The 25,817-nt window shown below is 37.9% G+C and overlaps 2 protein-coding genes across 8 annotated transcripts in view; both read left to right on the forward strand.

The window, feature by feature from the left end:
- The first annotated feature begins 500 nt into the window (after positions 1–500).
- On the forward strand, positions 501–13,796 carry LOC136238383 (uncharacterized). Of its 7 annotated transcripts, none has more exons than XM_066028823.1 (8): positions 1,507–1,611; positions 1,664–1,767; positions 2,717–2,771; positions 2,821–3,222; positions 3,265–3,324; positions 3,389–3,462; positions 4,913–5,161; positions 9,993–13,796. In XM_066028823.1, the coding sequence occupies exons 4-8, from the start codon at positions 3,083–3,085 to the stop codon at positions 13,586–13,588; spliced, it is 4,119 nt and encodes a 1,372-aa protein (XP_065884895.1). In that variant the 5' UTR covers positions 1,507–1,611; positions 1,664–1,767; positions 2,717–2,771; positions 2,821–3,082; the 3' UTR covers positions 13,589–13,796. The 7 variants fall into 7 exon arrangements, with proteins under 7 accessions (XP_065884899.1, XP_065884895.1, XP_065884897.1 ...); XM_066028825.1 differs by having other exon boundaries at positions 2,821–3,212; XM_066028826.1 differs by having other exon boundaries at positions 2,821–3,462.
- A 4,569-nt stretch (positions 13,797–18,365) lies between these two features.
- Positions 18,366–25,817, forward strand: part of LOC136238660 (uncharacterized) — a 50,356-nt gene continuing 42,904 nt past the window's right edge. Inside the window, exon 1 of the mRNA XM_066029233.1 lies at positions 18,366–18,721. Within this exon, the coding sequence (XP_065885305.1) occupies positions 18,385–18,721 (337 nt within the window). The 5' untranslated portion in view covers positions 18,366–18,384. The remainder of the gene's footprint in view (positions 18,722–25,817) is intronic.

A 25,817-nucleotide genomic window follows, 5' to 3' on the forward strand; every position in this document is an offset into this window, starting at 1 on the left:
GGTGTGACATATTACAAAACAGTTCGTACATACAGTCATGTTATTATAAGTGTTCTTTTGAAGTGATCTAGAGTTGGAGAGTTAATGGTTTGCTGGCTAAGGCTGTTCCACAATCTGATGGCTGACGGGAAAAAGGAATATAAGTGAGTCGAGTAAGGGAGCTGATAGCAGAGTCGATGATGGCGAGTGTGGGAGGTGCAAGGGATAAGAGATTGGTTGCAAGGCATATTTATCAAGTTATTAGATATCTTGTAGCAAATGGGTCCAAATATAAAATGGACTGGGGATCCAAATGTTTCAGTCTCTGAAAAATCAGTCCCCCATGTGTTGAGGTCCAAACATTTCAGTAACCCTCTGAAATATCAGTCCCCCTTGGTTTCAAATGGAGTCCAGGACTAGGGGATCCAAATATTTTATTACAAATTCACGAGATAAGTTATTCGGGGATCCAAAATAGTCGGAAAAGTAGGGGATCCAGTTTTCGCATGACAATCCAAGGGAAGTTACCTATCGCACGTGACATCACCTTTCCCATCGGCACATGAACAGTGTATTACAGTCATCAAAGCACGCGGATTGTCAACTATTTATCAGTGGAGCGCTCCAGTAGAGCTCGCAGTAGATTCGTAGCTTCACCACCACGTAACCTGTCCACCCTGTACACTGCAAGATGGCGGATCATCATTTGAAGGAGACCGGAAAAGAAGGTAAACATTGTAATACTTACGGAACTGTATTCAGGTAACTTAGTTAGTAAATGTATTTGGCAAGCAATCAGCTAAGACTTACACCCTCTACAACACCAGAATGAGAATTGCTTTGTTTTGCTCCAGTCTTTCCGAATAAGAAAAACCATTATGCGGGTGGAACAGTTGTGTGCAGAGCCCACATTCATGATGCTATGTGTGTGTATGCATGTAGGTTCCAGGTTCACTGCTTCCATGCCAGTCTACCCAGCAGTGTAGTGGACCAGGTGAAGCAAATGCTCAACTGTCCTATGTACTGGTGTTGGGGTCGTTGCGGAACTTAGGGTTCTGTGGCCTCCAGTCACCCTTCACCAGGTGGCAATTTTGTGTGCCTCACTTTTGTTTCTGTGTGCGTGTATGTGTGTATGTGTGACTAGGTGAGAGCTGTTGTGTGGTGTTCCATGTTATGGGGAAGACATGTACATTTGGAGAGATAGTGATTTAGTGGCAGACTGGAAGGTAGTGCTAGTGCCAAAGAAGAGAGATCTACAGGGCTACAGTAGCTGGTGTGGCATCAGTTGGGGCATAGTCAGTAAATATATTGTTTGCTCAAAAGACTTCAGTCAGGAGCTCATAAGTGCCGCAAGACACAACAAGGCATTTTCAAGCTTTTGGTGCTTATAAACTCTTACTTCAGTGCATTGCAGAAAACATCTTTCCGAAACTTTCAAAATAGTAGGGATTATTTTTGTGGTTTGACAACTATTGGAAAAGGCATGAGGACACCAAAAACTATTGTTTACTCTCTTTGTTGATTTAGGAATTAGTGCCAAGAGATGCCTTGCGCCAGGTTTTGGAGAGATCTGGTGTTTCTCCTCAAATGTTGCAGATTATTAGGTCCTTCCATGAAGATATGCAGACTCAGGTTGGGATTGGTCACTGGTGGTGCATTGTCTTAATCTTGAAATGGTCTCCAGCAAGGATACCCATACTGCTCAATCATCCGTAGTGTTACTTGGAAGAACTACTGTATGAGAGCAGCATTAGCAGCAGTATATTAACTGTGACGTGGACTCTTGAGGTATCCCATGTGTACTTTTGCCCACATTGTTGTATATAGTAGGATTATCTTAGGTGTCTCAAGGTATGAACAGTGCCTTAAACGTTTGGCATTGAGCCAATATCTAAAATAATCACGGGGAGATGTTTATATTGGCTAGGCCATGTTAGCTATATGGTCTACAGCAATCAAAACCATTATCATCATTTACTTGGAGGCGTTTTTCTAGTTGCAAATTCTTATAAGAAGTGTTACTTTGCTACTAAATTTCTTGGAAAGTGTTTTATTGTTCTATGAAAAGCCACAGTCCTTTAAAACATCTATCCTGTTGCTTGAGACAAGTTGGCTTGTGGACAGTGCATTGTCATTTTGAAGGCTTACCATAAATATAATGAAATTTTAGTAATAATCGCCCACCTTTACAACCTGATTGCTCTCAAGATGAGAAACAAGGAATCTTATTGTGTTTGCCTTATACATGTGTGGCTGTGACTGCTTTATTTGAGTACCTTGATCTTGCTGAATAGATTAAGTGGTGTGGCTAGTGCTATGTCTTGTTTTAACTGCAGCTGATTGCAACTGGATCATTAAGAGGTGTGGTTGCCGTGCTTTGATCATTTAAAGGTGTGGTGGCATGTTCTGATTGTTTGAGGGTGTGGTTGCAATGTAATTTGGAAAAACTGCAGCTACTTCCTCTTACGGTAATTTGAAATTAATGCACCTGTATGGCTTCTTGCATGAAGAAGACAACTTTTTAATTAAAGAGGAAGAGGCACATGTGATGTTGTGGTGTGAAATGGTGGCTGTGTGCTGCTTTGTTTGGCCTCTAGCCTTACGACTGTGGTCTGGCACGCAGATAGCTGGGTTTTGGCAATTTTTTAAAAATTCAATGTTTTAGCTTCTGTAAGTGTTTTCTGTTTCTTAATGCTGGATTTGATATAAGGCTATTCTGTAAGGGTGCTTTTCATAGGTGACACACTCAAAAGCCTTTCGTTATCACAACTTCTAATTGTGGACAACTTGAGGTTTGAGATATGTGTAGCGTGTGCATGCATGTATGATAGAGCCTACCAGCCTAGGGATCAGGACGGAGCAAGCCTTCCCTCAGCAGCAGTAAGATTGCAGGGGGACTACCGGAGACTGAGAAGTTGAACGTGAGCCCCTTAAGCATCTCATAGTGGACCAGGAAAACCCCAAACAACAGTGGAGCGAGGCCATCACCAAAGAATATAGGGAATCTACTTTGCACTCAACCAGTGAGCCAGGTGCTTATACATCATGGTAGCAACTGTACCCATACCACCAGAACTGGAAAAAACAAGGGGGTAAAACTGCCATGCTCAATTTCACATATGCGTTCTTCATAGGCACGACTCTTTTCACCTTTATATTGATGAAAAGTAGCAGCAAGGGTGGAAGAACGGTTGGTTGCTGCAAAGCTGTTAAAGACACATACATTGAAAAAGGTTTTGTGATGTGAGCATGGCCAAAATCCTGCAGCCCAGATATCCACTCTAGGGTCATCCTCAAACACAGCAGAATGATGACACAAGACCTCACTAGAGAGCACGATTGCAGGTGGGGCTCAGTTTGTACATCATGGATAACAATTTGGCTCTTACATCATTATGGTACAAGATAGGAAAAGCATGGTGGGAGGGACAATGAGACACAACAGATCTGGAATGGTCTATGAAGGACTGATTCTTGACAGAGGTAAGATGTTTAAATTGCTCATTTTGATGATGGATTACCTTGATGGGATTGCTGGTCTAAAATAAGGGCAGCCATACTGCACAAAAGTTCCTTTGAAAAATTGTACTGTTTATCAGATAATTGTGTTGGATTACAAAGACCCCCAAAATGCACTGAAAGCACAAACAGCTCATGCTCCAGATCATTGGGACTAACTTAGTTGAAAACTGGTGATGGATGATGGAAAATCATGACAGATGATGATTGACGGATGATAGGCAAATTGCTTTTTAACCTGATTCTGCCATGAGGTGGAGACCAGGCAGGATCAGGTTATACCTTTGTGTTGGCCTTGCAAGCCAATAAGAGATCATACACATACAATGTTTTTTCACAAGGAGGGTGACTCAGTGCTACATGTAAAGTATATCATCTGGTTGGTATTCACCACTCTGGCAGCCCCCCTTAAGACTCTTGTCCAGTCTAGAGTGTATAGAATAATTTTAACCTGTAAACTGAGTGACCTTTATACAAACGGTATTTGTAAATATTGTAGAAATATTGAAATAAACAGGAAATACATGTTCATGACCACAATACTACTTCACATGATTGTGTCATGCCATCAGAATTCTGCATTGGGGACTTTAGTACATGTATAGTACAATAGCATGCAATAAGTGCCATGTACTAATCATCAGTCTCTTGTGGAATACTAGCTAACTTCTGTTTGTTGTATAACAGACATTGTACTATTCCATGCTAAGGTATTAGGTATGTAATTCAATGGCCATGCATGGGGTATGTGATCTATAGATCTCCTTACTTGGTGGTACATTTGTCATAGTTTATTCCCATTTAGAAAACTTCAAATATCACAGGTGTGGGTATAAGTACGAATCATCTTGAATATCTAGTGATATTTTTCTCAACACCATACCATTCTTGTATGTGTGTAGTATATTGTGTGGATGTGTTAGAACTGAGCTATAGTTGCAATCTACCAATTATTGTGATAGTGAGTAACAATTGCGATATGATAGTATGCAGTCATACTATCGCGATATATTAAACATGTCTGTACTTAGTCAAAAATACAGATAACAGTAGTTAACATGATAGCATTGAAGTTGAGGAAACTATGAAAGTCCAGCCAAGTGTGCATCACAAAGATTACAACAGTAGTGCATAATAATTTTTATCAAAAGAGTATTAAGAAAAGCAGATACGTGGTATGTAATTGGATGTTGTTTATGTGACGTTGAGTGTCTTTGATAACTGCTAGTAATATTCTGATACTATCGCTATCGTGATGTAAAAGTAGTTGTACTATTGCTCAGCTGTGTGTGTGTAGTGTGTGTGTGTGTGCGTGCATGCGTGCGTGCGTGTGTGTGTTACAGACCTGTCATTTGTGAGTGCTCATGTGTGTGCTAATCCCTAATTTGCCATACTGTAATTTTGTTATGAATAGGAGACCGACACAAACCCAGTCTGAAAACACTTCTTGAGAGCAACGTGATGGATCATGCTTCACAATGGAATCTCCTGGGCACTTACCTTGGAATTTATAGGAGTCGATTAGATATTATTGGCTATGATAAAAGAGGGAATTGTGTGGAGTGTTTAACAGAAATGCTGAGTTGGTGGATAGACAATGACCATGAAGCATCAATAACTAACCTTAATACTGCTATCAAAAAGTTGGCAGTTGATTCTAATGGTATGATCACTAATTTTTTTTGCATGTACATGCAGTATATATGTATCACACAAGTACTTAATGGTATTCCCTTCATCATCCTTACCATTGATAATTCAATAGATCATTTGCATGACTGTCGTAACAATGTATGTTTACACAAAATGGGCTTATATGTATGGCTAGGTAACAAAGTATGGATTGTTTTTTTTAGTATTAAGCAGTGGTTGAGTTTGAATAGTTGCTGCATCAATTTTTTTAAACTGACGTCACAGCATTTAACCAAGTAAATACAGTATCAACAAAAAGTTTGTTTGTTGAGCTTTTTGGGGAAGGCTATAATCACTGTAACAAGTTAACAACAGAAGCTTACTTGTTACAAAGTGATAAAAAGGCGATTGATTTTTTTGTAATGTTGCAAGTGCAGAAATGTTATTCTGAGTGTGGAGATTTCATGTAACACTCACTTAGACTCTATTTAGGCTGTTTTGGGTGGGTAATAAATCTCATATACTCCACCTTGTTTTCTAATATACTCTACGCCTTCAGGCACAATATAACATATGCTCAAAATCTAGGTTTATCCAATCGCTATGAATTGTTCACGTGTGTGATTTAACGGGCATGATTATTTTGTCACATGAGGATGCATAGTTGCCATGGTGCTAGTATTATTGCAAGAAAACCAGCCGCTTTTGCCGAGCCTACAGCAGAAACAGCCGTGGATGAGGTAAGTAATCTGAGTGTAATGTGAAATAGAGTCTAAAGCAGTTATACAGGCACAATGTGGAGTCTATGAAATTTATAAACCCTCAGACCCTTAGTAGTGCCCTCGCTTCACTCGTGTGCTACAGCTTGGGCCTTCGGGTTTATAAATTTCATAGTCTCCACATTGTGCCAGTATAACTATTATATAATCCAATATAGGAATCACAAATGCCCTGAAGGCCCTGTGTTTTGATGGAGAACAGTAGGTTTACATATAATGGCACAAAAAGTTTAAGACGTTAGTTGCAGAAGCATGTGATATCTGATTGTTCCATGATAGCTTAGTTTCTACAGCAACACCTAAATACTTGACAGATGTGGCCCATTGAAGATTGTGATTAATATGGACAGTGGTATAGCCAGACCTTCAGAGATGGTTGGGCACACCTACCCACATGTTTCATCCCATGCAACTAACCAGCACAAAAGTTCAAGTCCATTCTACTTACATCATTTGTTTTTAAAAACTGTTTTAAACATGCATAAATGTATCTAGTTCTAGCTAGCCAATTATACGCTATGCTACTGTTCCAGCAGCTTATTTCACTAGTCTAATGAATGCTAGAAACAAACATTACGTGATGGCTGATTAATATTATATTCCCTATCTTGTTTTCTTTTAACTTTGTACACTGAGAACCCTTTATGCTGCAGCCAAACTCAATTGAGATAACGATATATGACTTTATTCAGCCACAAATTCATCTTGCACTGAATTCATTGACTTGCTACCTTACAATGAGTACTATGTGATTTAATGTGCAGTCATTTACAAAAGTTTAATTTTTTTGAACACTTTAATAAAGCATTTAAGATGCTACTGAAAAAAGAAGTTTTAAAAAACATAATTGAACCCTTACCTTTAATTTTATAGTCATTGATTACTGTTCAAATACATATGTGGTACAAAATTAATTGTAAAAGTTAATACATAGTAACTACGTATTTAGGCTGCTAAAGAAGTTTGGGTGTTACAATCAGGGGTTCATTTTCGGGGGGGAGGGGGTGTCCCCAACTCTTTTCCCTAACAGTTTAAATGAAAGTCTGAGATGCACTGTTTCCCCTTCTCATAAAACTTTATTCCCCCCCTTGAGTCATTTCCTAAATGAAGATCTGACAATGCTATCAGATGCTATTTTAATGCCAAAAATTTTTGCTTGGCATGCTCGTGGCTGCATGTGCTTCACACTTGTATTGTCAGATCAACTTTGACACTAATCTGATGTAGTGTCAGATCAATGAAAATCATTCTTTTTGATTTTGGTACTGAAGGAGTCCCATCCTGAAGTAATTTCTACTGCAAAAACTGTTTGTATACCGTATGAGCAGAAATTTTGGCATGGAATTAAATTTGGCAATAGGCAGACACATACGAAATTGCCAAATTAAAGTCTCACCATATTAGTGTCTCTAATATTTTAACCGATTGAATAGGCATGAGATCAAGCATGAAGGAAAGTGCTGTATCTAGCAAGCTCGTCAAGTATGGATGGTGAAGGTTGTTAAAAGAGAAGTATGACCAATTGCGAGTGCATGGAGCTTCTATAGTAGCTATACCTGCACAGTCAGCACTACATTTTTGCTATCGATGTAATCAAACAGTTCTATGTTTGTCTGTAATGTCGCAGCTTAAAGCGCTACTCTTTTGCCGGAAAGAAGTAAAAATATCTACACACAGTGGAGATCTTGCAACAAGGATTTTTTTTCTAATTACTTCTTTTTTTTCCTGTTTCAAATGGCTGCTGCACTGGCTATAGATTGAATAAATCAATCTTTGTCCTTTGTTTCACATGAAAGTCTCTCCAGTACGCGGGCCAGTACATAGGCAATGAGATAAGCATTATTGAAAAATAGTAACTGTCTATAAATGAGAAGCCACACACAAAGTGCTACCATATGGGACTCCACTACATGCATTTTGTTTGTACTATTTCCATATGGCTTCTGAGATCAGCTATTTACATCTTCTGACAGAGGTCAGCACTGAGATAAGTAGCCACAAGTGAAGATAGAAAGCAAAGTGGTCTTGTTTAGTTCAATGAATATAGTAATCCATAATTGCTTGATTATTATCCTGGTTATGCAATTAAGTAACAATAACTGTGGTCAGCCAGCAGGAGCACTTCATTTTCTAGACCTTGATGCTAAAATTAAAACTAGTCTGGTCATTTTTGAACCAGTAAGAGCGTTTGTCATTTTGATAGGATCTTTTGGTGAGGAATGGTGTGGCAATGAAAAGACTAATTAGTGCCAGCTCAAGTCCAGAAGAAGGGTATCTGATGATTGAAAAGCTAGAGGAGACCCACATTTTATTATACAGTTTTGAGAAATATACCAACTGAAGGCTCTAATCTATGAAATGTAAGACTAGTTCAAACTTTAAGCCAAAAATTTACAACTCACATTCTGCAATGAGTTGAGACATGGGGTTTATACATATTACACTGTGCACTAGTGATTCCTCATGTTGGGTACCGCACAACAACAGCCAAGCTGTGAAAAAAAGTACGGCCTTAAAAGCCCACAGTCATTATTAAAATTTATTACATCATTGCAGCCATTTCTTGGCCGCCACTTTTGATTTCACAACTTTTTTTACCCAGGCTTTTTAAGACCGCACCTTCCAAGCTGTTTTTATGCGGATATCACTTCTTTTTGTAATTGCAGGTTCCAAAGCCAGCGTATGGTTGGCCTTGACACTTACTTTTAACTCGCCTTTGTACTTTTCCCCCTTTACTACAGGAATTGGAGAAGACTGTGAAGAGTTGAATTTTGAAGGTGCGAAGATAGCTGGGCAGACTTGACTCATGGGAGATGTCCTACCCTGAGGAAGTTTCCACAGCAAAAATGATTAATTACTGTTCAAGCACTATCGAGCTGCGGATACATGAAAGTAGTGTTTTCTTGGTTCTGTAAAAAGAGTATGTCGCCTGCCTGCACCGGCTGTACTTGACCACATGACACGCGCTATTTTCATAATTTTTGTAGTACTCTAATTTTTTCTGAACACTTCAATACAACATATATAGGATTTTCTAGAATTTCCACTACTGAGTTATCATTCTAGTATACTAAGCCGGAACTTTCATTTATAATGTAGAAATTAAGTGAGGTAAGCAACTGACAGCAGTGGCAGAGTGGTAAGGGCTTAGAGGTGTGGAGGTCCCTGGTTCAAAACCTGGAGATTTTTTCAGTGACTATTCTATTAGAGTATCTTGATTGCATTTTTTTGCATGTTTGATTTTGCTTTATGTCTCCTTAGCTAATACTTTCAACCACAAAAGGTTTGCACTATGATAGTAACTTCATGCACAGACCAATTTTCAAGTTGCTCTGTCAAGTGGATTATCCTGTAGGCGTGAGAACAAAATTGCTTTTACTTTTTCATAATTGTGTTATTCTTAGTTCAATCTCTGAAAATTGGGCTGTAAATGTGCTGCATTATGCCCTCCAAATTTGAAGTCAATTGACTAAAGCATGTGCGAGTTATAACGAGTGGAGTGTAAAGAAGAAAAAAGAAGCAGAAGATGATTGAGAAGAAAATACGAAGATAATAAGATGAGCTTTGAAGCTGTATATCTCAGTGGTGGTTGGGCAGATGCAACTCAAATTTGGAATAGGAAGTACCCTACCTTGAGGGAGTTTCCACAACAAAACTGGTTAATTTCTGTTCAGATACTATTGAGCTATAAGTGCATGAAACAGTATTTTTTGGTTCCTGTAAAATACACACTTGTCTGTTATGCATCTGCACTAACTGTACTTGGCCGCATGACATCTATCATGTGTCCTGATATAAAAGTTTGATAGAATTTGCCAACCCACAGAGCAAAATGTATTTTTGGGAAGCCATACCAAATAGTACAGAGCACCCTTAAACTCCCGCCAAATATTTTGTTTGCCAAAATTTCTGCTTATATGGTGTATGGTTGGGCATGACCGAGTTATGAATGCATGAATATTGCACATTTTTGGTTCCTATATACACACTTACATGTCTGTTGTACACCCACAGTGGCTTCCCTTGGTTGCACAACACACTAGCTATATACTATCTGCTTTTATATTTAGCTGTCTATTGTAGGTATGAAAAGTGCTGCCAATCACCTGATTGCAATGTACACAACAAACAGGTTTGAGGAAAGAATAGATGTTAGATCATTCAATTTATGTAGATGCGTTATGCCATTATCCCTCATCCATCATAAAGGACCATGTAATGATATGCCAAAGTCTCCTGTGTGCTTCAAACAAAATGATATTGGCAGGGATATTGAATACATTTATGGTCTATTGACAAATTGTAGGGCATCTAGAATACTCATTGAGGGTGTAGCTGGGATAGGGAAAACAGTTTTATCAAAAGAAATTGCTTACTTTTGGGCTGTAAATACAAAGAAAAGTGGATTTGAATTGGTTTTCTTTCTGTGTTTACGATATTGTGATTTAAAGAGAATGGAATCGATTGAGGATTTACTTCGTTTTCTGTTTCAGGCAGATTATAAAATTGATTGTATTAAAAAGAATTTAGAACGTACAAAGGGTGAAAACATTTTACTAATAATTGATGGCTATGATGAAATTTCAGAACACGAAAGAACCCATTCCTTTGTTGCTAAAATCATTGATAGATATGTACCACTACTTCTACAATGTGCCATGGTAATTACGTGTCGTTCTCATGTTTCAATATATCTCCATGACAAAGTGCAGCATAGGATACAGATTTCAGGATTCTTGGAAGAAGTACAAAGGTTTGATTATATTGACAAAGCTTTGGAATCTAAAAATGCTGCAGCACTGCGACGATACTTAAATTCCAATCCCACTATTAGAGGAATGTGCTATAATCCTTTGATACTAAGTATTCTGTGTTACTTGGTTAAAAATCAGGGTACTAAAAAATTGGCAGATACTCATAGTAAACTGTTCAAAGATGTTATTTTAAAGATAATTGTTCGTGATCTGAGACGCAGTTTTGCACAGTTATCTATTGGCCCTAAAACTGAATTTACTGACCTTTCCGAAGATTACTATAAGGTAGTCACAGAGTTGGCAGGTTTAGCTTTTAAAATTCTGCAACAAGAGAAAGTTAGTGATATGAAAACTTACTTTCCTAAGCTAGCTGATGTGATTTTAAAAAATCCATGTGGCTTTGGCTTATTGAACACTCACATTGACTATCATACTGAAATTGTTTCTGCCCATTTCATTCATTCCTATATTCAAGAGTATATGGCTGCCTATCATATTAGCTTACTAAGCAAAAATGATGTGACCAAGTTGCTAAATGAAACATTTTGGAAAGTTGATTATTACAATACTTGGATCATGTACTTTGGCATTACTAATGGAGAGACATTTGCTCTGAGACATTTTCTTTCTGGCAATCGCTATGAATTATTCACTAAATATTTGGTAAGAGACTATATCATTGCAGATGAATTTTTGAATGACAAAGTCAAAAAATTACATCTACTCCAGTGTTTTGCTGAAACAAACAACCCTGTGTTAATATGCAATCCTGCTAAAGAAATTGATCTTAGTGACCGAATGTTATCAAGTGTTGATGTACATGCTGTTGGATTTTTTTTCTTAAGATCATGTACTAACTTTTGGGAAATGCTTAACTTGCGCAACTGTAAAATTGGATGTGCTGGTTTAGAGATTCTAGTTGAAAAGTTTGATATTGATACTGATATAACGATTAAACGGACTGATTTTTCTCACAATAATTCTAACAATTCTGGTGATATTTTGGAGACTTCAGGCAGTAGTTTTAGTAAACAAGGCAAACATAATTTCTATTGTTTGCTTTTCGAGTTATTATCTCGTTGGCACACTCGTGATGTTGTTGTCAGTGATGCAGTTACAGTTGATGGTGAATTTATAAACGAAATTGAGCAAGTTTTTAATGAATCTAACTTGACAGTAATCTCTTTTGGATCAAACCTGTTTACAAACAATGCAGATCAAAAGCAGATCCTTGGAGCTTTTTCTAAAGCAATCACTAGTCTCCATGTTCTGAACTGTACCTCATCTCTAGATACTTCATGGCTGATAAACAGGCACCTTTCAAAGCTTCATATTTATGGCTCAAAATTGAATAAGACGTTTGTTGAGTTTGACGGTGTGCTAAAGCACAATGTTTTGAACAATGTTTTTATTCATGATCACTCCCTATCCAAGGAAGATGCTACTAAAATAGGTGATTTATTATTGCAAGTAAAAAGTGTACCGCCGGCTCCTCCTTATATCTTTTTGATAATTGGTGATGGTATTGTCAAAGGAAAATTTTGTACATCTCATTTAAGGGGTGTACTTTCTGACACGGAAATACTGAATCTCATTGTTAACCTCAAAATGCCATGTCGTCCTATATATTTGGAACAATCACAGACAACATTTTGGAGGAAAAATTTTGGGGATGAAAGTTACTTCATTATGTGTAGTTTTATTGAGATAACGCAAAGAATGAACATGTCACCAAAACTTGTATGTGAACTGAACTTTGTTCTGGTTGAGAATAATACTTTAATTGCTCATAAAGTGAAATGCGATAAAATTCTTAGAGAGCTAATATTGCATAAATATTTACGTGCTATTTATATTAGCAACTGTGAATTAACAGATGCAGAGTGGAGAAAGATCTTTTTAAACATCAGCAAAAAAGGGGATTTATTAAGTTTTCATTTGTATAATAGTCAATTAACATCTGACTACATTACTGAATTTCTGTGTCACCTACCTGCTTCGCTCAAAGAAATATTTATACATTTCAGTTATGATCTTTCATTGCATGAGAAGTTGTGTGTCTGTGCTGCTTCTGTTTTTGTGACCAAGTCACAACTGATAGGTGTTGAGCCTACATGTAAGCAAATTTCTCTTGCACTACAACTAGAGCCACATGTAACTGTATGGAAGTTGTCTAATTGCCAACTACATGTTGATTCTGCTGTTCGGGTGATGGCAATATTAGCTGATTCTACTGTAGGTTGGAAAGAATTAAGCTTTTCTGGTTGTGCTCTTGGAGATGTTGAGTGCGACATATTGCACAAGAGTTTGAGAAAGAGGAAGAATGGTTCAACTGTAAATACTTTAAATTTATCTTATAATAAGTTTACAACTTTATCTGTTTTAAAACTGGTAGACATGATATTATTGTGGAAAATTAAAGAACTGGTAATTGACGGCAGTAGTCAGTTGTACCATTGGCTATTTAAGAACATACAAAGGCAACTTATTTCAAAAGAATGGAAGAATAAACTGTCTCTTTCTATTGTATGTGATGGCAAGAATATCTGTTTTTATTATAAGTTGGAATGGAATAGTATTACAGTGCCTGACTCAGTAACTAATCTGTATCTAATACAGTGCAAAGTACCACCCAACAGTCTAGCAACTGACTTAAGCAAACTAACAAATCTGAATCGACTTTATTTTATTTACAGTATGATACATGAACAGGTAGTAGCTTTAGTTAAGCAATTTATGAAATTGGAGACCAATATACAGCTTTCCATACATGACAAAGTTATTGATGATAGTATTGTTAGTCAGTTGAGAGTGTTGCTGACCAAAAGTACAAACTTGAGTGTAGCAATGCGTACTTCTAGTTTAATGTTTATGAAACATATTTCACAAGAGCAACAGTCTATACTTAAATATTTGAGTTTTTAATTTTTTACAAGATAATTTTTATTGTGTCATTAAATCACTGCATTTGTGTATTTATTTATTTATTTATTACAGCATTATGGAATAAAAAATGTAAAATGACATGTTTGTATGTGTATATAGTCATAACAGTTTTCGATGTGTGTTTATATTGTCAGTGCATATAGTGCTGAGTGGTATTGATATTTCATAAACGGTATGGTATTGTCAACTCGATAGCTATTGCGGCAAAACTAAAGTTGGTTTGATGCTATTTTATAAGAATTTGATGCTATTTTTTAATGTATGATAATAGCAAATATAATAATGCACAAAGATAATTATTAGTTACTAGCTGCGGTACCTGCCCTTCGTGCAGATTGATCCAAGTGATTGATATAATATTGTGCCTGCCCATCATGCAGGTGATGAGTATATACTTGATTGTAACACTTAAGCATAGATGTACAGTATTGCTGTAAAAGCTAAATACACTATAGTGGCTAGAGGCGTGTGATGACAAATTTAGACTTATCTCAATATTTCCTTTTGAACTTACCTTGATTATCTAACATATCTAGATAATTGAAACAAGTATTTATTTATTTAACATGTAACCAGTAAAGTGACAATTTGAAATTTTAAAATGTTAGCTATAACACTGCCCAGTGGTGGGAGAGTTGGAGGTGTCTATACCATCGGATCATATTCTGTGATATACAAGTAATTTACGGTAGTTTACCATTATCTAGATAAATAAACTTATCATCCTTATCTTGATAAGTCTTATGATATCTAGATAATTGCACACCTCTAATAGTGGCCATGTCTTTGATCCATTTAGCTCACCGGCTGTAACACTAACTGACGCAGTAGACATTCAAATTTATGTGTACTCTTTTGTACATGACACTTTCACATGTTCTCTCTAAGGCTTGCCTTTGAATTTCTATGACATCAATTCTGCTAATTAGACTATATAGAGTATGCCACTATAATTATGTGATTGAGAGTTTTCTGAACAACGAAGGAGAGCAATAATTTTTTGTGTAGTTGGGGTTGTGATAGCCACTGTCTTATGCTTGTGGAAAAGTGTACAGTGCCATAATTGCTAGTTCCACTACCTTCAATGTGACACTATTACAATATAATTAATGTAACTCTCCGGCATATACCCCTGTAGAAGGGCATATTGTCAAGTCATGATGTAACACTTTCAAGTTTGTCCCTTTCTCTTTGTATAATTAATGATGTCATTAATTGAACATAATAGTGTACCTAACAACATCACTAGCAATTGAATTAACTTGAGCTCTCTGTGTTTTTCAACGAACTACAGGCATGCCTTCATAGATCTTGACTGCTGCACAGGCATTTCTTGTTAAGCCTTTCATGAATATGGCTGTTCTGAGCATCATGAGTGTGAAACGGTGGTAACAACTTTTGTACTTTACGGCTGCTTGTATGTCACAAACCACAACACCTTGTCATTACGTCATAACTTTATGATACGCCCTTCTGCAAGGGTATATGTGATCATGAGAGTAAGATACTCTCCTCAGTATATATTTTATGAGCTCTTGGTATTAGCTACTTCCTCTTAGAGCTGTGGAATGATCAAAGTTGTTGTAAAAGTATTATTGTCATCATGTTTTCATTAAGGTAAATTAACAAAGAGTAAATATTGTGATAAAAATAGCAAAGTAGCATTATCAAGATAACAAATTAAAAATTGTATTATTGTACAGCCTTACAAATTCTGGCTTGTCACTTCACCTTGCAAGGCCATGGGCTATGCTATAAAAATGTACCAAATAGGTGACACACATGTATGTTGTTCTGTGACTGCAGCCAGAAGTCAACAGTCAAGACTATCAAGTTCGACAGTCAGGTACTACACTTTGGCTGAGGGTATGTACACTGATTTACCAAAACACATAGACAAAAAATGATTCAAACAAATGTTTTTTGGTCACTTCTAGCCTAGGTAAGGTACCTGAACAGATACTTCTCTCCTCGCTTCTCTCCTATATTTTCTACCCTGTAAATGCAAATTGATGATACTACATTAAAAGAAGAAGGCCGGTAAAGAAGAAATCAAAGTTGAATATGACCGAAATGCTTTGCCTGTCATGTCTTGTAAATTTGTGGTGAGTACAAGGCAAGCTAAAGTCAGCCTGCCTTCAGACGTCAAGCCTTAATTCCAACCTTCAGATTCAAGCCTTACCAAAATCTTTAGTCTTCAGTTGTTCCAGTTGGTGTCATTAGCTTGTACATGTGGTGGCACTTATTGACAGTTTGACACTAACAATCAGTGTCAATAGCTAGTCACTGTGCTAAACTTTTAAAATCCACAATTGAAATTTATCGCAAAGTTACAGTTCAAACAAAAATATAGATCAACGTAAAAATTTTAAAGTCACAGATAATGATATCCCATTTGGCTTACTTATTAAAGCAAGGGGGTGTCACGTAGGTACACACTGTAGATAGATCTGCGACCTTGGTCAGTCTTGACCAGCCGAAATTTCGCTTTGACCTGTGACTAAGAGCCTTCCAATCCTTGACCGGTGACTTAGCAACAACATTTCAATACTTTTCGATTGTGGGTTAGAAACTTTTACCCTTGACCTTTGACTTGTGAGAAATGGGAATTTTTTTGAGAAATACGTGAGAAATTCTCGAGAATTTCCCAGGAAACGACTGGAAATGGCCATGACTATCCACATTACTCGTCATTACATTTACCAACATGCTTCTGACTCTTCCTTAGCTCTGTTAAAAATAGACATGAAGAACGCTTTCAATGAATGTAGTCGTACTGCTTTTTTCGAACGAGTTGCTGAAGATTTCCCAGAGATTTCTGCTTGGGTTAAGTGGTGCTACTCACAACCTGCCGAGCTTCGTTTTGGTTCTAGACGTATCATGGCCTCATCTGGTGTACAACAAGGTGATCCTTTGGGCCCTTCGCTTTTTTCTTTAGTTCTGTTGCAGTTTATTGATTTTGTCAAGCTTCATGATTTTGTCAAATTACATCTGTGGTATTTAGATGATGGGACATTTATTGGTTCGAAATCTTCCTTACTGAAGCTTTTAGATTCTTTCTCAATTCATGGTCCCCGATTTGGTCTCCATTTAAATCTGTCCAAGTGCAAACTATTCTGGCCTTCTGGAGACTCTTTCCCTGAATTTCCCACCAGTATCAACCGAGCTGGTGAAGGTTTGGAGCTTTTGGGATCTCCTTTTTGGGGAACTGACAACTTTTTTGATCAGTTCTTGTTCTCTCGTTTAGCCAAGGTTATAGCTACTCAAGACAGCATTGCAATTTTAGAAGACCCTCAAGTCGAGCTTCATTTACTACGCAGCTGCCTTGGAAGCTGCAAGATCATTCATCTTTTGCGCACAGTGCCATTCTGTATATTGCACTCCTTTTTAGAACACTTTGATTCTAATCTTAAATCTTGCCTAAGTCGCATAATACAATGTAGTCTTCCTAATGATTCTTGGTGCCAAGCCACTTTACCATTTCGCTTGGGGGGTCTGGGCTTGCACTCATCCTTTTCTTCTGCTGCCGCAGCCTTTTTGGGTTCATGTAATAGTGTTCGCCTCCTGGCTTCTCATCTTCTATCCAGGACTTTCATGATCTAGTGTTTCCAAATGAAGAACATGCTGTTGCTACCTTTGAAAGGTTTGATATCTTTATTCCCTCTGCTACCCAGCAGGACTTACAGGCTCTGTTAGATCAAAATCAGTATGATCAACTATTTGCTTCTTTCAACATCCGAAACCGTGCTCGACTTACTGCTCTCTCTCTCACTCATCTGGTACTAGCAGTGGATGGCTCAAAGCTATTCCTCAAGTCTCCCTTGCTCTGGCTATTCCTGGTCCTGAGTTTGTTGTTGGCCTTCGTTTGTGGCTCGGAATCCCTCTATTTCCACTTTCCCCATTATGTGTGTGTCTTACTTCCATTGACCCATTTGGTGACCATCTTCTAGAATGTTCTCATGGTCCTATGAGAATTCGTCGCCATGATGCTCTAGTTGACATTGTTTGTCATGCTTTGTCCCAGAGTCACTCAGGAGTTTTGAAGGAACAGCGTGTTTCTTATGAAAATAATTCTCGCCCAGGTGATGTGTACCACCCTGACTTTCAGCATGGTCGTCCAGCTTATTTTGATGTGTCTGTTCGTAGCACTACCCAGCCTTCTCACATTTCTTTTTCTTCTTCTTGTGCTGGGGTAGCTGCTGCAGCAGGTGAGCTAGCCAAGGACCAGAGACATCAAGATGCTGTAGAGGAGGCAGGGTGTGACTTTGTCCGTAGAAACTTTTGGTTTTTGGTCACCATTTGCGCTTCAGACCCTTCGTACCATTGCTGAACGCACCACAGCCAGAAGTGGTGCATCAACCAAACAGGCTCGTAAACATTTGTTGCAACAACTTTTAGTTCTTTATGGACAAACAATGCCCGTATGATTTTACGGTAATGGGCTTTGCAGTGTGAGGACTCTGATTTTCCTTTCCCCAAACCCCTGTTGTAATTAATTGTGTTTGTAGTTTAGTTGTAGAGTAATAATTTGTATTGTAACTGTATTATTAAAAAAAGACTCCATCTCGGAAAAAAAAAAGAAAAAAAAAAGAAATGGCCATCGTAATGCAAGTGAGTTCTGCGACCCACGGGTGCGGTCCTAAAAAAGAATACGGAAAAGTGGTACGGAATAATTCCGTTCCGTGGACCATTGAAATGCAATAACCGGAAGTTGCACAAATAATTACTGTAAACCATTATACGCCATATATGGAAACTATGGGTGGGCGGTGATAATGGAGCCTTTGGAAGAAAGTCCGCCAAGACCAGAGAACTGTGCGTTAACTGGGGCATACAGAGATCTGTGTACCTCGTTACCTATTGATAATCTATTTCCAAGTTTGATTACCCATGGCGTCATTGACTGGGACGAAAAGCAGCGGATATGCTCTGAAAACCTGACTCAGCCTAAGAAAGTACAAGCGTTGCTTGATATCATCATCAAAGATGTCCAAAATAACAACTTCCGAAGATTTGAACAGTTTCAAACTGTTTTGCAAATGACGCCATCCTATAACTTCTTACTGGGACGGCTAAATGAACGCTGCCCACAAAAACAACAGTCATCTATATGTAAGTAACTGTTATCAATCTCTATACTTGTTTACTAGTGAGTGTTGTATGTATGCCCCTCTGGCAGGGAATTGAAGAGCGGCTTTGTCCGACTGTTTAGAGGTAGTAAACAATCTATCAATCAGTGACATATCAGTACGATAGGGTCCGCAAACCAAAGGGATGCTTACCTCATTGCTAGATCCACCATGAATAAACCAGAGGTGTGATTGTTGCTTTCATAGAAATCACTGGACGAGATACAAAAGTTATTTTAAAAATTTTGTGCTCTGCACACATGACCACATGAAACTTGCTACTTAGCCAGACCTTATCTAGAGTGGCTGTAGTTAATATTATGCATAGTAATAAGGAAATGATTGGCTGTGTGCTGGGCATAGGGCTGCTTTCTTTGAAAAGTCAGGAAGCAAAACACGAAATTTTGAATTCAACTTGCCCTATCATCTAAAGCAAGATGAGCCAACTCTTCTTCACAGTGTTGTGATACAGTTGGGTGCATAGTCTGTCTATACTGTAAGTCTGGAAAGGATCTGAGACTTCTCACCATCTGGGTGACGAGCGTCAAATTTTCTGTAGCAACAAGGAATTATATCATACTTTGTAGCTATTTCCAGAGTTTCTGCAGCCACAGTGACCATCAATTATTGACTAGAAGAATGAAAAGCGGTATGTGTAGATGTTTGGCACCAGTGGTTGTTAATTATTATTTCATCTAAGACTTCCACGTGTTATTCTAAGCTTGACGCCGTTGGAGGTAGCTAAATTATCAAATGTTGACCTCACCACTCATGCTTCACAGCTGCTTCAAATTTTTATTAGATCACTCTACAACACCACCATGTTGTAAAATATCCATAAAACAAACTAGTGATGTGCAATAATATCGATAGTGTGATAATCGTATCGCAGTGGTTCATTATCGTGATATGATAATAGCTTGTGATTATCATGAACACCAATATTAGACCTTCTTACCTCGCCGGAATTACTCGAACAATTAAAACATTCATTTTTTTATTCAATTATGTATTCTAATTGTTTTCTGAGATTGAACTTTGCTGTATTTTGGCAGGACATATATGCATTCGGGTATACAGGATGTGCCTTTACCCATATTCATAGAAAATAAAACAAAATTAGTGCTACATTATGCATCTTATCATTTGGATTTACTATTGTGATAACTATCGTATCGTAATGCAATTATCGTGATTAATCTATATAGTTGCAAACTTATTATCACACATCACTAAAACAAACCAAATAAGCACATAATCATTCATTTTCTACGTAGGTGGAGCTCCTCACTAGTTGCTATTTTCACATCGTATGAAATCACAGAAACACCAATGAATATTACTGCAAAACTTTTTTTTAGCCATCATTTATCACCATCTGAAACCAAATTGAGTGGCTAGTGTAGCATCAGAAGTATTGGAAAGAGTTAAACCGTCATTGTGACGATCCCTCACAGTGAAAACCAAAAATTTTGACACTTGTCATCCAGATGGTGAGAAGTCTCGGATCCTTTTCAAACTAACAGCACAAACCTGTCATAGACCAAAGTGTGTCACTATGCTTTGAAGAAGATTTGGCTTTGATTTATGTAGATGGTAGAGCACCATGAAGATGTTCTTTTAGCCGAATTGCGTGATTAAGCAGACCCGTGCAGGTAGTCAAGCAAAGCATTTAACTACTACTGTGGATACTTTTTTACTACAACAACCCTAGATATCACCCAGCTAGTAGAAAAGTTCTGTACACTTTTTTGAATAGAACAGAGATCAATTATAAAAAAATTTTACACCACGCTACACAATAAAATCGATTTCTCTCCCAAGAAAACAATCACAGCTCTAGTTCCATGGTAGATCCAGCAATGATGTAGTGGGGTGAACGTATCCTACGTTGGTAAAGCAATTATTTCATACAACTTCATTTTTCAGTTTGTGGACCCTAAGTATGAGGATAAGATTTCTTTTTCACGTGAAGAGCAAGGGGTAGTCACCACCATGCCGTCTGTTGAAACACGACCAGGATCAAGATTCAATCAAGCAATCAAGGGGCTTTTGTACAATAAATCAAGCAATCAAGATATCTGCAAAAGTGGTGATCAAACACCTTTGAAAGCTAACTTTTAGCATCAATAAAATTTACTAGGCATTTACGTTCAAGAATCAAGGCTTTTATGGTGAAATCAAGGGAAAATTCGACAATCAAAACTCTTGATCCTGGTTTTAAGTGTATCAAACGGTGGTATGGAACCAGAGACAAAGGGAAATTGTTACATGAGTGTACTGGGATGGATCAGTTTTGTATCCCAGTATGAATCACTTGTACATCTTTGTTTGACTGATTGGTCTGTGTGTATTAGTCTTGTCCTCCAGACCATTTTCTCCGAGGTGGCACTTATGGAGTAGAGAATTATGTGTACCATGTAGTTTTCATCCTCACCCTAATTGCTGTTTCCTTACCGCATCAGTTCTTGGGACTATTGGTGACCAAATGCATTTGATAAGCAATGTACAAGAATTAGAAAGTTCACTTTTGAGTAGGGGATCATAGAAACAAAGTAATGAAACAAGGGAGGTCATCTACGCTTGCAATTGCACTAGTGATTCATATACATCCTGTCAGTAATGTAGCCATCACTTTATATGTCCACTAGTATAGCAGATGACCTCCCTTATTTGATTATAATTTATTTCTTTGAACCTGTAAATTTCTAATTTTTACTCACACCTGTTTGTTTCTTTTTGTAACATAATTTATGACTGGTGATGGCATCAAAGGAAAGAATGGTACCGGCCAGACAGATTATTAAAATAGATCAATTGAGCAATGAACGTGTATCCCAATGATTAATTACTGAAAAATTGAGTAGGGTTCCACCGATACAGAAAAATACGTACCGATCCGATACCTAACAGTACTGATACAGATACCGATAATAGCCATACAATTTACGCACCTCTCAAGTTAGCTTGTGTGACTGCTCTATTACAATATTTTATTGTGCAGTGACTGTTCTATTAGAGTATTTAGATCTTTTTCATGCAAAAATAGTAAGTAGTAGTTGCTCAATGTTTAACAAAGTAATTCCTGCACCTTTTGTGCTAGAATAAGCTCAACGCTATTTTCAGCCTGTTATATCTCTCGTTTTGTTAGCGTAGCATTTATGATGATAGTTATGATGATGATGAGTGGCGTGAGTGGCTATTAATTGGCATCGGAATACCTAAATAACCGATACTGATCGATACCGAAAACCCAATATTGGCTCCAATACGATACCAATCTGATTATTGGTGGAACACTAAAATTGAGGTGGTTTGTTTTCAGCCATGTTCCACCTGTTATACAGTGTTATACAAAGAACAGTAGAAAAAGCATCTCTGTAATCAAATCTACTGACTGGAAACTGTAGCTAGCAATGAAGTCATTGTGCGTTACTGTGAATTAACACCCAGTCACCTATGTGGTAGTGGAGAAGAAATGGGACCAGTGTTGAAACCAGGTCGTCAACTGGATCACAGTTTGTCCGGGTCTGACCCACTTTATAAATTATCCAGGTCTGACCCAAATTGGATCACATGTGAAATCAAATGGTACTACTGTACTGTTTAAGTAGGAATTGGGCCGAAAATTTTGCACACCGTCCAAACTTCTGCCTTTGAAAAGCACCCTAGAAACATCTTGCGTGACAAAAATCACCTTTACGGAATAGTACTAGTTCTGTATAATACAGCATAAAATATAACAAAATGCTAACAGATGGCCAGATATAGAATTTTTTTTAAAATTGCCAAAACTCGAATTTTAGACTCGCTGCCTGACTGATCACAGTCCAAAGCTAGAGGCCAAACGAAGTAGCACACAGTCACCATTTTATGCCACCATAACAAACTCACCAGTGTGATGTGCCTTTTGGGGTTCTGAGGAGTGTAGGTCCTCTGCGCCTTGTCTTTTCTTTTATCTTCAATCAGGCTGCTTGTCTTCATCCAATGAAACCATATCAAGGCACTAATTTTCCATATCAATACTTTCTTTCAGTAGCACATTTAGACGCCATAGAATTATTTCAGAGCTGAATTTTTGAAGTGCTTCAGTCCTGGCGCTACTATAAAAGGTACACTAGCTAGATACCTGCACCTTCGCTATTGGGATATGCACCTGCAAAAGAGTGGGCGCCACCAGACTAATTCGCGATAGGTTTGCGACTACACCCATATACGTTGACTAATCGCAATAGAGTACGGAGACCACACCTCTTCACAATCTAGCTATTTGCTAAACAGAGAATATGACCTTATTGGTGTAGCTAGCTGTACACCCCTTGTGTATTACAGCATAGCTGAATGGGAAAGTCCCTACTTTGGCACTGAATAAAATAATTGTTACAGCTAGTGTGCCAAAGTAGGGACTTTCCCACCGAGTTATGCTGTAAGTACCATCATTCATCTCATTTCATTACTTTTTATTACATAGATCCCTACTTCATTTTTTTAATTGACAATTTTTTGAAATACTAGTAAAATAATTAGTTGATGTGGAAGCATTTAAATGTGTAACGCATCATAGTCTAGTCCCTTTGTGAACCACACCCACTTATGGGATTATGTGTTACTGTCTGTAGGCTTATGTGAAGCCATGCCCATATATCGGTAGATATATTGCAGCAAGAGTATATAATGGGAAGGAAGAGTGTCGAACTGCGCTGTAGGCTGTGAAAATTAGTCAGTAAACAGTGTGTGAAATGACTTTTCAGACATGGACCAACGTACTTTTCAGACATGTGCCAACGTACTTTTCAGACATGTGCCAATGTGACTGGACAACCACAGCTAATGACAGATCATTGGTGACTTTGTCCAGAAATTCTGACTGTACAATATTTTGACACTATTTCGATATATGCACCATCATAACCAATATACTATATAGTATATTTAAATATTATTTATTTAAAAATAAAGTAGGGATCTATGCAATACAAAGCAGCGAAGCAAGAGATGAATGATGGTATTACAGCATAGCTCTGTGAGAAAATCGCTACATTGACATGTTATAACAATTATTTTGTTCAATATAAAATGAAGATTTTATATTATGTATAGACCAGGATTGAAAAGGGAGTTCACGTGTTGAAACCCAGAAGTATGGTGGTCAAGTTTCAGATAATTTTCATAGACCGAATGCACAACTACTTATTCTTTGGTGCACAGTTTCATTTGACTCCCACTATGGAAATTGTATTGCAAAATGTGTGCGTGGTTGGGTGTGTGTATAGTAAAATCTATCATTGGTAAAATGGACACGAATTTACCAGGAAAATTTTATTCTGAAACAGTCATCGTGTAGTGTTCGAGTGACCTTCATTTGAATGCTTCTGTCAATCTAATAGCTACAACTACTCTAATACAACACAGAGTTGATGGTAAAATGTTCTATTTGAACAGTCCATCTTCACGTTTTTGCCAAAAGTAGTGCTGGCTTGTGTAGTACAGGTAGCATCCCATACGTGAGTCAGTTTAATGAAACTGTGCACCTAAGAAACCCTTTTATTCCTTTGGAAGTAGTTGTGCATTTGGTCTGTGAAAACTACCTGAAACTTGCCCACCATACTTCCAGTAACATGGAATGTTTTAACGCGTGGACCCCCTTTCCAGTTGTGGTCTATATACAGTGTAATAGTTAGACATCAAAACACAGGGTTCTACGGATTTAGAAACCCGAAAGGCCCTGTGTTGTGGCGCACGAGCAAAGCAAGGGCACTACTACAGGGCCATTCGGGTTTCTAAATTCCGTAGAACCCTGTGTTTCAATGTTAACTAATTTAGACCACAGCTTGTTGTACCTTCACTGCTGCTTGTGACATGAAAAATGTAGCGCTAACAAGCCCAATACTCCTCCCTGTAACTTGTAACGCATGCACCGTGCTATCCAGTTAAACCCCACTGCCAGTGTTACAGGCACTTAATTGTGCCATGTTTTGTATCGCCCCAGAGACTAGGGATCTATTGAGACATGAACAAGGGATCTACAGGATTTAGATACCTGTAAGTAGCTTGAGTATTTCACCTTGCTGTGGTCTAATACGTAATATAAAATCTATGCTTTTGTACCCTGACACACATAATTTTATTAGTGGATTCTACTGCCAATCTATTATATAAAACATAATTGTGGTATGCAGCTACTTTTTGTCGCCTTCTTGAAAGTAAGCTGCAAAGATATTCCTGAAGAAAAGTTGTGCTTTCCTTCCCCTTTGTGAACAGAAATGTCATCGAACGCTATTTCAACTGCCAGTCCAGGTTTACTGCCATTGAAACGGCCGAGATCTAAAGACAGCTCAAACCAATGCGAGAAGAGATCCAAAAGAAACAGTACTTTCCCAATATGCGATGAAGTAATTAAAGAAGCTATAAAGCACAGGAAAGGTGATGATGTAATCTATTGTGAAGGCTACTGTGACGCGTGGGTACATCGTAGATGGACTGGGTTATCAGCAACGAACTTCGCAACATTAAGAGATGCTGGCAAAGAACACTTGTTCTTTTCTCTATACTGCGAGATCCAAGCACAGAGGGCAAAAATAGACAGTTTAAATGTCGACTATTACTACACTTCAAGCTTCTCTAAATGATCTTAAACACAAGCTAGACCTTGTTAATCAACCACAGCAGGCTTCTACTTCTCAAACTGTTCATGCTCCAGTTGTTGATGAAATTTCAAACACTGTCTGTCAAAATGCCACCGACATTGAGAGGAAATTCAACATCATTGTGTATGGTCTAGCAGAAAATCCTCAAAATACCAACAGACAACTCATAATGAAAAAGGACATGGAAAATGTGATGGAGCCCTTGTCTGCAACTGATATTGGCATTGAACGCTAGTGATACAAAAGATTTGTATCGTCTCGCAAGTATGACCATAAGAGTGAGCGTCCCAGACCCCTTCTAATGAAGTTCCTTCGTTCAAACACAGCAATTGACATCCTAAGTTCTAAGTCTAAGCTTGAAGCTCCAATTTACTTAAAACCTGATCTAACTCCCCAGGAGTGTCAAAAGGAACGCTAATAATTGAAAGAAAG

The sequence above is a fragment of the Dysidea avara genome, chromosome 11 (genome assembly GCF_963678975.1).
Source record: "Dysidea avara chromosome 11, odDysAvar1.4, whole genome shotgun sequence".
NCBI classification, from domain to species: Eukaryota; Metazoa; Porifera; class Demospongiae; order Dictyoceratida; family Dysideidae; genus Dysidea; species Dysidea avara.